General features: G+C 44.2%; 1 protein-coding gene across 5 annotated transcripts in view; it reads right to left on the bottom strand.

The window, feature by feature from the left end:
- Positions 1-15,683, bottom strand: part of zfhx4 (zinc finger homeobox 4) — a 288,103-nt gene that overhangs the window by 44,513 nt on the left and 227,907 nt on the right. For all 5 annotated transcript variants that reach the window (XM_044175586.1, XM_044175583.1, XM_044175584.1 and 2 more), the window contains 4 exons: positions 12,198-14,727; positions 11,508-11,720; positions 10,719-11,013; positions 8,497-9,038 (listed from right to left, as the gene is read on the bottom strand). In XM_044175586.1, coding sequence (XP_044031521.1) covers positions 8,497-9,038; positions 10,719-11,013; positions 11,508-11,720; positions 12,198-14,681 — 3,534 coding nt within the window. In that variant the 5' untranslated portion in view covers positions 14,682-14,727. The remainder of the gene's footprint in view (positions 1-8,496; positions 9,039-10,718; positions 11,014-11,507; positions 11,721-12,197; positions 14,728-15,683) is intronic.

The following is a 15,683-nucleotide window of genomic DNA, read 5'->3' as shown; positions in this document are numbered from 1 at the left end:
TTTGGTGCAGAGAGGAGCTGCGATGTTGGCCAAGTTTGTTTTCGCTCTGTTTCGTAATGGAGACTTGCTGAAAAATGTCTATTAGAGAGAGTTAGACAAAAAGAATGACAGAAACATACAGTGAGAGAAACTAACTGATAGATTGAGAGGCAAAGAGAGTGAGAATCTATGACAGAGAGAACAAAAGAGACGGAAAGAAAGAGAGAGAGAGAGAATGATAGGGAAGAATCTAAACGAGCGTAGTCGGGTTCAAATCACTAATTACACATTCCTGAGCCTGTGAAGGGGAGTATTGTTTTCCAGTTAGCCCCTACCCTGTCGCATGGTTTCACTTAGCACAAAACAAAAGGTACAGGGAACAAAACACAAGCCTAATACCAGGCCCTCCTAATGACAGAGAAATGGGAGAAATTATCCCTGGGGTGGATCCTCGTGAGAAAATGGCTGGTGATTACTGGACAAAGGGAGTTCATTTTGAAACTGTCACAAAATGGCAGACTGTCTGCTTCTTTCTTTTAAAAGCTGTATTTATTAAGTAAGTGCGCTATCAAGCTACTTTTTTGATAGATACATCACTGCACACATGACCTGCTTAATCTATACTTATCTAACTTTAAATACTACATATATATAATATTATTTAATCCACTTCCTAACACTAAAATGTAATGTACATATTTCAATACACTTCATAGAACAGAAGGCGAGGTTCAGGCCTTATTCCTAGGAAACAATGTGGCTTGTTGTGTGTACAAGCTGCATTTAAGTGTGTGTGTGTGTGTGTGTGTGAGCACACGTTGGAGTGGTACCTCTGCCAAGGAGAGCACCTCTTCACCAGCACTGTTTTGCATATTGCCATAGAAAATCAAATGCCTTGCAGTTGACCTACAAGATGGTACACTTGATCCTTCCCTACTTTCTTTACAGAAGGCGACCGATTTCAGTCTGCGTGTCTTTCCTTTTGTCTGTTTTACCCCCCGATATCAAAAGTCAAACATTTAAATAGTGACTGTGTATCACGGCGCACACACAGAAAACTATTTCTGTAACAATTTCTGACACGTCACATAAACTCAGTCAGCCAAACATTCGACAACCTGGAGTGTTCTGTCTACCCCCATAAACCCATAATGATGAGCTCTGTGCTGTTCCGGCAACATAGAAGACCCTACCATTTTCTGCATGAGCCGGGGGGCGGGGGTTGTTAGCTGATAGCGGTGGCAGTACTGGGCAGAGTCGCCTGGCTGGTACTGTTTGCCCAGGCCCCGGCCGTCTAAAGGAAGGATATTGTTTTCCCCTGAAAAAGCTTCAGCCGCAGTCCGCATACCAGCGTCCACTCAACATACCAATGGGCTCTTTGAAGATTACTCAAATGTTTGCCTTTGTCGTCCCCCTCCCTCCCCCCACTACCCCTACTCCTAACCTACACTCCTGCCAGATCGAGAAAAAGAGGAGAAAGGACAGAGTGAAAAAAAATCAGACTTATATCTTCAGAAAACAGTGGGAAAGCAATACCACCCTCAGCTGAACTCAGATTCAAAATGGCCTCTGTAGGGGATGGGCAACCACTGAAAGGAATAATAACGCTACAGCGGCGTTATAATGCATGGCGGCATGTTAAATTCAAGTCTCCCGTCTGTCTGCTGATAAAGTGCAACATGCTTTTAACGACAGTCCACTCCTCATCCCTGTGCAACTAAGTCCACAATTAGAGTTGAGTATGATAATTCCAATGGGTTAATTTAACTAAATGTGCTGAAAACTCAGGACCCCCACTCCCCCACCCAACCCACATTAATCCTGAACAAGTAAGTGGGCTTTCTATCAGGTCTATTTCAAAGCATTAGGGATTACCTCACAGAAACTAAGCTGCTTGAACTCACAGGAGGTCAGCGGTATTGTGCTGCTGCAAGGATGGAAGACCAGTGGTGGAGACGGAGAGACAGCAGGACAGGTCAGTTCCTCTTTCTCCAGCTCTCCAACAACATCCCTCAAACCTTCACCCTCCCTCTTTCTCTCTCTCTCTCTCTCTCTCTCTCTCTCTCTCTCTCTCTCTCTCTTTTCATCTCCATCTCTCTCTCTTAACCGTATAATCGAATATCTCCCACTACTTATCTATTCACTGAGCACCTAATGGTTAAAATCAATTACAGCTGGAATGCTGAAATGCCAAATACTGGGCCACATGCTGATAATGACAGAGAGAGTGTGAGAAAGAGAGAGAAAGAGAGAGAAAGAGAGAGAGACTTGGGACCGTTCCAAGGGAGGCACAATTACCTCCAATCGATTGATTATTGATTTGGAAGGGCGTTGAGGTGTATTTCAGTTCAACTTTGTCCATATCAATATCCTGATAGCTTCATGAGAGGGGAAAAGCATGATTGTGCTATCTAAATACCATTCTAAACCTGATGTAACATTTCAGACTACTTCAAGAATAGAACACCTACTACACATACAGTATTAAGAGACTAAGATTTTTTAGACAACTTTCATAGAAATTAGGCACGCATTTTAAAGTCAGGTGATTTCAAAAGTATCTATCTGAAGCAGCTCTGATCAAATCAAGGTATCAAAAGTGAAGGCAACTTTCCCCAAAAGATCATATTTGAGATCATGTGCCCTCTTTGATTAAACACTCTTGTTATCTTTGTCCCAACAGGATGATCAAGAACCAAGAAAGAAAAGAAGGGAGGGGGGTTGAAGATGGCAAAAAAGGGAGGAAGGGAGAAGACAAGTGTGGGAGTAGGGGAGGAGGGAAGTGTATATTTGGTGGGTGTGGGAGGGTTCAGATGAGCCAAGGGAAAAAAAGACAAAAAAACTCCTGCGAGCTCCTTTGTTCCTGCATCCCAGTGATGTTCCCTTCCTTCTGGTGGTCTGGAAGACACCCCCTTCTGCTATCATTCCCATACCTGTCAGCACTGATCTGCTTCACAGTCCGCTGCACATGGACAAATGGCTTGGCCTTGGCCCGGCCCGGACCAAATGACCCACAGCTCAGAGAGGAGTGGGGATGATTATGAAGAGGATCGCATCTGGCTATTAATATGAGAAAACCAGCCGTGTCTGTTTCTTTGTCTTACAAACAGAAAAACACACCTTGCTAAAGGAAGATCTACCATCACAGTCTGCAGGCCTTAACTAATTCACTGGAGAGTCGAGAAGTAGAGAGGATGGGAGGGGGAAGCTGGCTAGGGTAATTAAACCTTACATGTGAGTGTCAATCAGGAGCTGGACCAAAGCTGGACATTGCACACACACACACACACACACACACACATGAATGCTTTGCCGACCATCTGGTTAAGGCGTTGGAGGGAGAATGGGCGAAACTCTTATTAATATCTATGAGGATTATTTGGAAGAAGGGGGAGGGTGGAGAAGTCCGTCCATTCAAACCTTTCTGTCAAACACACAAAGCCACAGCGTACACACACACACACACACATACATGCACACACCTGCTTTTATGCTTTAATTAGCCGCCACCCTCCGTCCCCCACTTCACCACCCCCGGACCTCTGAAAGATTTCCATTGTAATCTCCACGCAGGTGAAAGAGGAGACGATTTGAATAATCTACTAACCAGCGTCTCTTTGCCTCGCAGAGAGCGAGAGAGAGAGAGAGAGACTGAGCAAAAGATCAACTTGTAGAAGTGAAAAATGAAGAGAGAGACAGACAGACAGAGAGACAACCTTTCTGGCAAAAACACTGAAGTGAATTCATTCGTCTGTTCAGGTTTACAGCACTGAACTCTCTGCGGCAGGCTGCATCATCCGTCTCCATGACAGAACATGAAAATCTATATCTTGCAGTCAAGTAGCATCTAGTGTGAAGTGTCTGTGAAGATTCCTTTTTGAAGAGAATAGCAACTCTTTAAGTCTGTCTGCGAGTGTGAGACAAGGACGCAGTGATCAAGAGCCTGTGTCTGGAACAAGCGGACATGGGCTGAAGTGGAAAATAGTAACTTGATAACCAAGACTACAATTGTGTGTGAGTGTGTATACAGTTACTGTATGTGTGAGTGTGTCTCTATGAATGTATGTAATGCCATACCTCTGTACGCACATATACATTTATGTGAGAGAGTGTGTGTGTGTGTGCGTGTCATAAATGGTGCCATACATTTGAAATAGATCCAGTCTCTTTTCTATTCCGGGGACCAGCACACAATGGCTTTTTATGCAAATCTATGGGAGTCAATCTCCTGTCCATTTCCCCATCACACTAGTCCAAATGACAGTCCAATAATTTGGGCTGCATATATATAGGGCCATTTGATTTTCAAATGAGAGTGGGCAGGGTTGACCCTTGCTAATAGCCAAGGCACAGCGGTAGACGTAATATCACAGATGCATAAGCACAGCCATCTCCATCTGAGGGAGATGGAGGAGAATAAAATGTGAGGGAGGGGGCAGAGAGAGAAAAAAAGTCCCTTGGTTGATGGAAAAAATAAAAATAAAAAAAACACAAAGGAGATGATGAAAATGGTAAAAGGGGAGACTTTTCATTTGATGCATCTACAAATCCAGTCCCCTTTCCTCTTCTTCTTCTTTTCCTTCCATCCCCCCCTCCTCACATCACTCCACTTGTTTAATTCCCCCCACCTCTCGTTTCCCGGCTATGGTGATGCCAAGAGGATCATGGGTAATGAGATGGCCTATCTGCGGCTCCCCAGGGGAGAGATAGAATGTGCGAGAGAGAATGAGGGAACGAGAGAGTCTGAGACAAAACAAAGAGAGTGGGTAAGACAGAGGGAGTGAAAGAGTGTGAGACAGTGTCAGAAAGAGACAGAGGGAAAGAGACACTTTCTATCTCTGTTCTTATTCTCTGTATGTCCCACTAACAAAGCACTCCATCTAAATGTCCTCTCCCCCCTCTCGCCCTCCATCTCTATCATAAAAAGTTCTAAGGAGAGCGTGAGGGAAGAGAAGGAAGGGGAAAAGTAATGAAAAGAAAAACAGAGATATGGAAATGTGCAGTGGACCCCGGACGTCCATTTCCGCTTGAATTATGACGGAAAGCTGGACAGACAGACAGGGGTGGGGTGGTGGTGGCTGTGGACAGTTTAAGATTTATTCGGACAGCCATCTGAGAAACAGGTGCCATGGCCTATGAGACACAGAGTGTGTGTGTGTACATGTGTGCGTGTGGTCCTTGACCATACCACATTGACCATGAACATTCTCAACTCCTAATGACCCAGGGGCAAGCACAGCCCAGTTCTTAACCTCAAAGCTCAGTGGACACACAGACACACACACACACAAACACAAATGCTCACTACAAACTAAACCCCCTACTTAGCCCTGCAGCACTTGTGAATGGCACTGACAGATTTACTCCTGTCTCCATGTGTATTAAGGCCAGTGTTTGTTATTAAAAATCATAACGAAGCCATACATCATCATATTCAACGCTAAGCTAAACACGAGCCAGGCCAGCTATGGACACGCTATGCTACGGCAACATTTAATGCAGAGCTTACCTCACAGGCCGCTAGCATACAAACGCTACGTTAAAACATCTTTTGTACATTTTTCTAGGGGATAAAGATTTGCACTTGGCAGCTGTGATAATATTGAAGTGAGGTTATATACACACTATTAAATTCCAACTAAATTTGGCATCATGAGAGATAATGTGGAAAAACACCCTGTGTAGTAGTAAACAAACAGGGACCAATCACATGTCCTACATTTCCTCTCCAATAAGCAGCGAGGCGTGGACCTCTGCTTTTTCCATATAAGGCCTGTGACTTCCTGCACCACCTGCTGTGCCCTGGACACCAGATGACTTGATGTCCATGTGCTGCTAATGTCATTTCCCTCTTGCTGTTTCAAAGTCTGGAAAAAAAACACTTTCAAACTCTCAACTCCCTTTAGAAGTACTCCATTGCTGCTACAAAGCAGCCATAAAATCTCCTGAATATGCTTTTTGTTTGTATCTTCAAATGGTTTCCCATGCCATAAAGATATTCTCTGTTTCCAAAAAACCAGATGGTAAAGTCGTCAGCACTCGGATCTTTTATGCGCCAGGCCAAGCTACCTCCATCCCCATGTGCTTTTCACCTCTGCCAATACATAAAAGGAGAGGTGTTTTTCTGGTCAAATAAAGAAATGATTTTTTTCCCTCTGCTTTTGCTCTGCTGGTCTATGCTTTCTCTCCCCCTCTCTCTCCTTTACTACCACATGTCCAAGGGTAAAATAGTGGGAGTTCTGCCAGAGGCATTAAAAACGTCATCTGTGGAACAGATTTGTTGAGGCCTGTGGGGTAGGTGGGTGGGTAGATGAGGTACAGGGATATATGGGTGCACAGAGGGGGCTTTGGGATGACCCTCACCTGCCTTGGCTAAACTGGTGTTTGTGTGTGCCTAAAAGGATACTCCCTTGCTGTACTTAACTTTCTTGGTAAGCAAAATAAGAACAAAATTAAGATTATGTTCAGACTAGCCTCTTTGTTTCATTTCTGTACAGTTTTTACTGTTTGTACAGTGATTGTGCCTCTTGGTTTTGTACATTTAATCACAACTGATATAAATAGCGTTCTTTGCATGATTAAATGGTTGCCAATGTTCAGTGTAGCCTAGGAAACCTGGCTATTGCCTTATATTAAATCAACTTAAACTGCTGTCAAAAGTGGCTCAACACTCTAAAATGCATGCACACATTCACACACAAAGACACACACACCTACGCTAAAGTCTTCCTCAGGAGATCCTGATTAGTGTGGATGAATCAAGCTGATCATTTAGGTTAGGACCTCAGCTAATGTAGGCCAATATGCAAGCAGTCCTTTTGTTATGAATTTATAAATCTAAAATATTTCAATGCAATTAGTGAACAATCCCTGAGGATAGACATATCTAACTCATCCCATGCCAAGTTCAGCCTTTGCCAGACTGTCAGCCAATACTGTGTCAATATGTACATCCTGTCTAAGTCAACTACGACTGTTTTAAATAACCCCAAGAATGCCAATGTGCTTAATCCACTCAAGCCTTGGAACTGTAAGTAAGAATCGGTCACAGATTTCCAAATAAATGCTATTCCTTAAAGGTTACTGTGCAATGCGGGAACCTCTTACACAAAAATTATTCAAAGGGGTGACTAAAGTGGAGTAAGACTCTTTTTTATAAATGTAAGGTTGCAGATTAAAATCTTGTATTTCATTCTGTCTCATCTGGGTTTCCTGTATCAACTTTTTGTCAAACACCGCTAGAATTGTTGTGTATTTTTTATTTTAATAAATAGACCCTTATTTTTATATCCTCTTACTACTGTTGTCTCTTTATTTAAGGCACAATATACACACACTTACACACACAAACACATGCACAATGTTGCGTACAGTAGTAAAGAAATCCTCATTAATGTAATGCACTTGATTCTGGGCTAGGTCAAGGCCTCGAAAATGTAACAGCATCCTATTAAGCTGAAGGAGACGTCTGACAAACTAAATCACCTTAAATATATTAGAGTGGAGAAAGATACCAAATATAGGTCATGTTGGAATTTCTTTGCAGAAACTGTTTATTGCTCAGAGTGTGAAGAGTTTAATTAGTTAAGTAAGTGACTTCTGCTCTGATGGGCAACTAGTGTGGTAACCCTATGACAAGTCACGACCAAATAATCCAAAGCAAAAAAAGTTCACCTATCGACCTAAGGACCAGGGAGTGTTTGTCTGCAGGAGAGCTGAGTGCATAAATGTGTGTTTCTGGAAACATTAATTATGAAATGTATTAAATAAAATACACTTTCACATATGTATACTTTCATTAAAAAATCTGAAGCATCATTTTTCAAAAGTTAATGTTCTTACTGTGTGTATCTGTGCATCGCGTAGGGATCAAGAGTAACAAGTATAGAGTCTGGTCCACTTTCATTGTGTCAAGTTGTTAATATTATTGTGAAAACAAATTCTTTCATTATTCCAGAATTATTTACAGCTGGAAAAAAACAAGCTGAAAAGACAGCTGAAGATAATGAAAAACTTTGAAACATTTGAAACTTGCTGATCATACGTGACTTGTGTATAATTAACAGTAGTGCCAGCTGGTCATAAGCAGGACATGTACCCATATCTGATGGAAATCATTGTGGGTACTCTAATAGTGACCTTTTCCATCTCTGTCATTCCATTCTCATGGGAACTTTATATCTTAGTGACACTGCAGTTAAGAGGATGGAGCAAACTCTTTATAAACAATAACATGTGTGCTTTTCCTGAATCTGAACTTAAAATGAGTGGAGTTCCCCTCAGATGTATACCAGTAAGAAAGCTATTATATCATGTATAGTGCTGTATGTTATCACATATAATAAGTGTACTGCAAAAATAATGAATCTTGAAATACATTTTTTTCTTGATAAAATATCTTTAGATAAGCATTTTCTTCCTCACAGTCAATGTTTTTTTTATTGCTGAGATTTTTTTTCTCAGCTGGGACAAAAATATGAGATTGAGTGATACAACATGGGAAAAGAGCGTTTTTACCTTGTAGAGGCGGATGGCAGCCTCATGCCTCTGGTTGGTGGCATGTAGCCTCAGTTTATCCACGCTGTTGCTGTAGTAGTCACAGGCGTTGCACTTGAGGTGCACTGGGTTGCCAATGGCCACACACTTTAATCTCCACTGGTTGGCCTTCCCTCCCTCCTTGATGTGGGCCACCAGCTGGTGCTTCTGCATGTGCTTGTCTGTCTTGCAGTGCAGCTGAAAGTTGGCCTTAAGCTGTGTGTTGTAGCTGCAGAGCTTACACTGGTAGACGTCGCCCATCACGCAGCGCCACTCCTCTTCGGGCAAAGAGCGCTCTGCATTGACATGGGTGTTGAGAGCCTCCAGGCTGTCCGTGGAGTAGCAGTTGCACACAGCGCACTGGTAGAGGCGCAAGGAGGGGTCATTGATAGGTGGCGACAAGGAGGAGAGGGAGGGGTCTGATGAGGACATACCCCCCATCCCACCCGAGGACACTAGGGATAGGTCGTCTGCCATCAGTTGACCACTGGCAAGACGTAACTCCGCTGATAGGTCAGTATTCACTACAAAGAAAATGAGTGAGAACGCAGGTTAGACAGCAAAGAGAAATACAGAGATATTTTTTAAAAGTAGGGCTTTCATAAGGATTACATACATGGAAGCAGAGTAGGATAACGTGTAGATAGAAGACAGGCAGTATGCACAGTGGGAAGAATGGTACAAAAAACAAAGAGGTGTGACAGAAAGACAAAGCCCTGATGAAAATGAAAGGCTAGCATGCATAGGGAAGGATAAAGGATAGAGAGAAAGAGAAAAGGCTCTGTTAATGAAATTAAGTGTGGAGAGAGAAGTGAGTCCTCTATGCAGGCCTCTCTCACACAAAAGGATTTGATAAAATAAAGCCTCACAGAGGACTAGGGCTGCTTACAAAGTCTTGTCTATAAAAAAACGTAATAGGATTGAATCAGGATCAATTACAATCATCCTTTTCAACTTGCTAACTCGCTCATCAGGTAGCTTTAATTACTGCTCTCAGCAATGGTGGGACAACGGTTTTAGGGCTCCAGGCTTTTCTCACATCCATAAACAGATTTGAAAAACTGATCAATGCATTACACATGTTTTCTCTTTCTTCTGCCCACCCACCCTAGGACAAAAAACAGATCTGCCATTTATACAAATGTAATTAACTCTTTCATTTGATCCCTTCATTGTATCTCTATGCATGTTACCAAAGCTCATCAGCTCTTTTTTCAGATAATATCTCAACACGGTGTTTGGAGCACAGAGGATTTAACAATTACACATCATCTGAATCATTTTGTTACACGTATAATTCCCCCAATTAGTGGATGACTAAATGTGTGTTTGTGTGGGTGTGTGTGTGTGCTGGATTTAAAAAAGAGCACACTTTTACCTGAATGGGGATGCAAAATGTGAGCAGAAATTTAGAATATGTAAATCTACCATTGTGTATATGCATGTAAGCATGTATATTCATCCTTCATCTATGCATGCATTTGTGTGTGGATGTGTGAGTATTTGAATATATAAATATCCCACTCACACCTTCCAAATCTATGTACAGCTGCGCTCACTATGGGGAGCTGTGTGTTATCAGTGTAATTCACTGAGAGTACATCTGCTGGCTGGGCTGTGACCTCCACACTAGAGGAGGGAGTGGGTGTGTAACACTGCAGGGTCATTGTTAAATCTCTCTCACTCCTACGGGAATCCGCTTCCTGCTGTGTGAGAGTGTGTGTATGTGTGTGTATGTGTGTACGTGTGTGTGTTCTCTCCAGGGTGAGTGAAGGTGGGGTGGTGTGTGTATGGGGGGGATTAAGCTGACTTAAGAAAATTACAAATGAAAGATTAAGAACAATTCTCATGTGGTGTCTCATAATCATTTTTTAATCAGTGAGAGGGGTCAAACAAAAGAGACAATGACAGAGGGACAATATGAGAGCAGAGATAAGAGGGAAAGAGAAAGAGAAGAGGGTGCGGCAAGGAGGGCAAGGTAAAAAGGATGGGAGCAGAAAAAGAGAAGGTGAGAGGGCAGGGAGAAAAATGAAGAGCAACAAAGGAACGGCTCAGAGATAAAAACAATGCCCAGATGGCATCAGATATATGAGACAAAACAGATAAACTGACCATGTGAAAGATGAGCAGAAGAAAACTGAATGACAAGCTCGAGGGCAAAAATATTAAAAAGGAAAATACTTCGCCACAAACTTATCACTCACCTAGACCAGATCCAAGAGCAGCCGCAGTTGCAGGATCTAGCTGGAACGGGTTAATCATCATCTGGGCGTCTGGGCCGCTGCTGCCAGCTGGGTTCTCCAGTTTTACACCTGCCAGGCCCATGTTTTGAGCCAGGTAGTACTGGTAAAGCTCTGCCTCGGCTGGGGCCAGGCCCAGATGGAGGCTGTGTTGGATCTGCTTCATGTTCTGCTGCAGCAGCATCATGTTGTGCATGTGTTTCTCACTGGTCATATGGATCCGCAAGTTCCGCGCCACGTTGGTCTCATAGTCACACACCTGTTGGAAGAAAGGTGGGATAAATTAAAAAAATGTTAGGGTATCTGACTCTGCTAGTTCATCATCATCATCAAAGCATTGTTTTACACTTCAAATTGAATTACAACTCATTATTATAATTAATTTCCATAAATACATATGGTCAATTTATCATTTACATTTATATACTGTTCAAACTGGGCATTGACAACAACAGAAGCAACAAGAAGAACAAAATCTTAATACCTAATCCACATGATAAGATGTGATGCAAGCATTTTAGTAATGCAGTCATGATGATGAATTTCTAATGGTTTCTACAATACGTGGAGATAATGCTAGAATGTATGAGAAATTCTGTTATATAATGACCAGAGGTCAGATGATGTGGCCAAGAAAAATAATAGACATAGTGACGCAGAAGGAAATAACTGCCTCATTGTGTAGATATTAAAACAAGCAAATTGGTATGTTGCTGCCACAGTGCTACAATAACGCACTGTTTGTTTCATTACCTCACAGCGCCAAGTGGGCTTCTGTTTGGGCTTGGATGGCGAGGGTGCACCACAGCCTCCACCAAGGCTGGCACTGGGCACAGGGTTGGCATGGTTGTGGTTGTATTGTGCCTCACTGCCGCCGTTCTGGAGTGTTTGTACGTTGTTCAGATGCTTGTCTGACTGCATGTGGATGCTAAGGTTGCCTTTGGTGGTGGTTGAATAGTTGCATACCTAAAATGGAAGAATTAATACAGTGATGCATGATATACACTACATCCATTTATGACATAAACTAGCTGATATCTGATAAAAGATTTAGTATTAAAATTCAGATTTTCGTTCTTTCTTTTCTTAATAATAATTACCCTAGCCTTTATAGCTGTGATAGGTGTTATTGAATAAAAAGAGAAAGACAAACACATTTAACTCTCTCTCTCTCTTTCCTCCCTTCTGACACTAAATTTTCAATTCAAAAGCAAATTGCATTATCTATATTTTCATGATTATGATATACTCCTTCTATTAACATATGTCCACCAAACCCAGTGAGTAGTTTTGGTTAAATCAAAGATGAAAGTTGGCTTATAAAATCCGACCCAATAAAAATAGTTTAAAAACAAGGACATTATCTTAATTTAGAAATTTCAGAAAGATAAAAAATACAAAGAAAACCGAAAATCATAGAGATGAACAATTAGATGGACAGACCTCACAGCGGAAAGGCTTGTATCCACAGGTATAGCTTTCGCCTCTGGCTAAACGTGGGTGAGGCTGTCCTGTGCGGCAGTAAGCACATGATCCACCAGACTCTGGATGTTTCTCCTTCATGTGGGCGTCCAGTGTCTGCTGGTACTTGTAGTGCCAGTTACACTTGGGACACTTCAGCGTCTTGCAGGAATTACGTGAATGCATCATCGTCATATGCCCTCCCAGAGACCGTGAGGATCCCAAGACCGTGTCACACTTTGGGCACTCCACCCCACTACCTGGGGACCCTTCACCTGGACCAGGGGTACCAGGTGTCCCTGGAGTTCCAGGCGTACTGGGATTTCCTGCGTGTTGATGCAGAGGCCCAGGACTCTCATCATCTCTGCGCAACATCATCATGTCAAGGGGGTGGGAGGATGGCGACGACCCATCCCGTCCTGCCAGGGCTTCACTGGTTGAGTCGTTGCTGCTCTCCCGCTCTCTGACAGCTGCCAGGGCAGTGGACAGACGGCTCTTCTCCATCTCCAGCTTCTCACACACAGGCAGGGATGAAGAGGAGGTTGATGCAGGGCCTTTGCTGTCACTGTTAAACTTTAGCACACTGTTGGAAAGGGGGGAAATACTTTGGTTTAAGAGAGGGAAATCTTTGCTACTCGTGCTGTTGGCCCGCTGGCCTGTCATCACCATGGTCATGGCCTGTTCCTCCTCCTCATCTGCCTCCATTTCTACTCCACCACCATTGGAGTACGCATCCTCATCCTGCTCTGGACTTTCTCCTCCCACTGCACCGGGCTCCCGCTTAATGGGCGGGTACTGGCTCAGGTCCGGCCCATTGGGTTGCAAAGTGCATGTGTCCCTAACGTGGCCCTTGCAGTCACCATCAGAGTTCTGACCTTCCAGGTTGCCACCAGTGGCAGCAGCAGCAGAACTCCCACTGGGGGTTCTGTGGGCACCAGCCCCTCCCCCGAGGTTTGGGTTGGTCTCAGCCTTTGGCATGATTTGGGTTCTGGGGGTTTGGTCATTGGAGGAGCTGCTGGCACTGCCCTTCAGGAAGGCAAAACCTGCCTGAAGGGAATCGGCATTCTCCCCACTACTGTGGAAAGCATTCCACAAGCCGCGGAGCCCCGTGTCTGGCCCTAGGAAGTTGGCAGGTGTGGGATAGTGGGGTAGCACAGAGTTGGTGGGGTTTTTTGGTTCCAAAAAGCTTATAAGAGGTTCTTTGTCCTTGCCGATGCCCTGGATGATGGCGGAAACGTGCTTGTTGCTCAGCAGCTTCTGCTCCTGATCATTCAGGGTCATACGGTGGTCATGGACAGCATGTGTCACGAAGGAACGGCTGTAGCCAAAAGACAGCTTGCACAGGAAACACATCAGCACAGGCTTCCGCCGCCCATCAGCCACGCAGCCCTCAAACTTGGACAAGTCCACATTGTTGGGGACATCTTTGGACACACAGGAGTTTTTGGCTGCACCATCCGCCGTCAGATAGTCTTTGTCATTCTTGTGGCGGAGGTCATAGACACGGAAACTGTGCAACACGGGACCAGCGCCCGCCAGCCCTCCAGCTGAGGTATTTGGGAAGGAGGGGTGGTCGGCCGCTAGGGATTTACTCCCCAGGGATGAGGCGATGTGGAAGGTGTTGATGATCTGGGGGTAGAAGGACATGGGTGCAGCGGGCTGCTCCAACCGCTCCCTCCCTGGGCTCAGGCCACTCTGGCCACTGCTGACCTGGGCATTGGGGAAGGTCTGGGGGGACAGCAGGCCCCTGAATTGGAGAGACCCAGATTGCCCCCCCTGGTTGCCACGCTGCTCTTTGGAGTCCTCCAGGATGAAGGCAGAGCCATCGGGCTGGTAGATGATCTCACTGCACATGTTCTCCACATCACTATCCTCTTCCATCTCCATCTCGCTGTTAATTTCCCCCATCTCTGCAACACCCACCTCACGCTCTCCTTCATCTTCACTCTCCTCCCCTACCATTCCTTCAACCTCCTCACCCTCCTCGTGACCTCCAGTGGTAGGCAGGCGGGCGTTGGGGCAGTGGTGCTCCATGTATTTTTGTAAACTGGAGAAGGAACTAGAACATTCGTTGCAGGGGATCTCCTTTGCCGGCGCCACAGGAGATGTGGCAGGGGCAGAACAGTCCGAACCCAAAGCTGCTCCTCCTCCTACTTCTGGTAAAGTCCCAGTAACACTCCCTTTGTTACCGGTAGTAAAGCTTTCTCTCCGACTCTGTTCAGTTACAGGGTCGGTGGTTGCACTGACAGTGGTGGGGGTAGCAGTGGACCTCAGCGGGCTCACAGCGGGCTCTCCAAGGCCATTCTCCGGCTCTCCAATGGCGGCAGGTGACGACTGGTTGTTGTTGTTGGCGACACTGGTCTCCATGGCGATGACGGAGTTGTCCTCAGCAGCAGCGTCCAGCCTCTGACCACCATGTTCCTGCTGCCGTGATGACACCATAGGGGGAGAGTCACAGGTTGCCATGACGACCACTACATAGGGATCTCATCTCATCCAGCCTAACAGGGACCTAAGTTGGGGGAAAACAGAAATATAAAAAGACAACAGAGATTTAGTAAATGGTGTTTAACAGCAGATAATGTTGGATAATTCAAAACAAAAACTAACTTTATTCTAATTAATTCCAATTCCATTTACTCTCACCCCACATTCAACCCTAGCACTAACTGTGTTGTTGTAAGCCTCATTTGGATAAGATTGATTTCTCTAGGAGAGATTGGTGATTTTACTATCACATGCAGAACTTCGTTCACAAATTTCTTCCTGTAATTTGACAATTTGTCTTAAATGCTGTCTGGAACTATGTTAAGTAGGATCGTGGCAAATATTTTGGTAGACACCTCCTCCTGTGATACTAATCCTCCTGAGTTGTAGCTTAGATGCAACAAAACAACTTGACAATTATCTACCTCTGTATTGCCTACCACCTATTAGAAATAAGAACAGTGTTAAGTAGCTAGTATCATGACAACTTTTGAAAAGTAGAGAAATCCAATATTAACTGCTCCCACTTGCATCTTTGTCTTATAACTGGCAGACTGAGATTGCTTGCCAAAACCACAGAAAAAACCCATCCTTGAACAAAAGTTTTGTCTCTTATTGGCCCCAGGGACCAGAGCTTGGAAACAGGGGAAATAAGGTATAAATGAATGAAGCAACTCACACGGCAGCCGGCAGTCGAGAAGTTTATAGGAATAACCCATTTGTCTAGTAAATAGACTCTCTGATTGACATACCACTGTGCAACACTGGAAGCTGGAACCAGTTTTGCCTCTCTTGTGTCTTGTGTGTGCCAATGCTGTGTTAAAAGATTATGATGCCAGGCTAGTACCAGCTAGCCTTGCATACTCGCAAAAGTGCAGTTGTGGACAACATAACTAGCACATAGAGGTAACATTTATCAATCAAGATTATCAAATAACTTGTATGCAGAAAAGTTAGTGTCTTCCTTTGAGAGGAAAAGTG

The sequence above is a fragment of the Siniperca chuatsi genome, linkage group LG19 (genome assembly GCF_020085105.1).
Source record: "Siniperca chuatsi isolate FFG_IHB_CAS linkage group LG19, ASM2008510v1, whole genome shotgun sequence".
Classification (NCBI taxonomy): Eukaryota; Metazoa; Chordata; class Actinopteri; order Centrarchiformes; family Sinipercidae; genus Siniperca; species Siniperca chuatsi.
The sequence above is the reverse complement of the archived record's forward strand: the minus strand, read 5'-3'. Positions and strand labels throughout refer to the sequence as shown.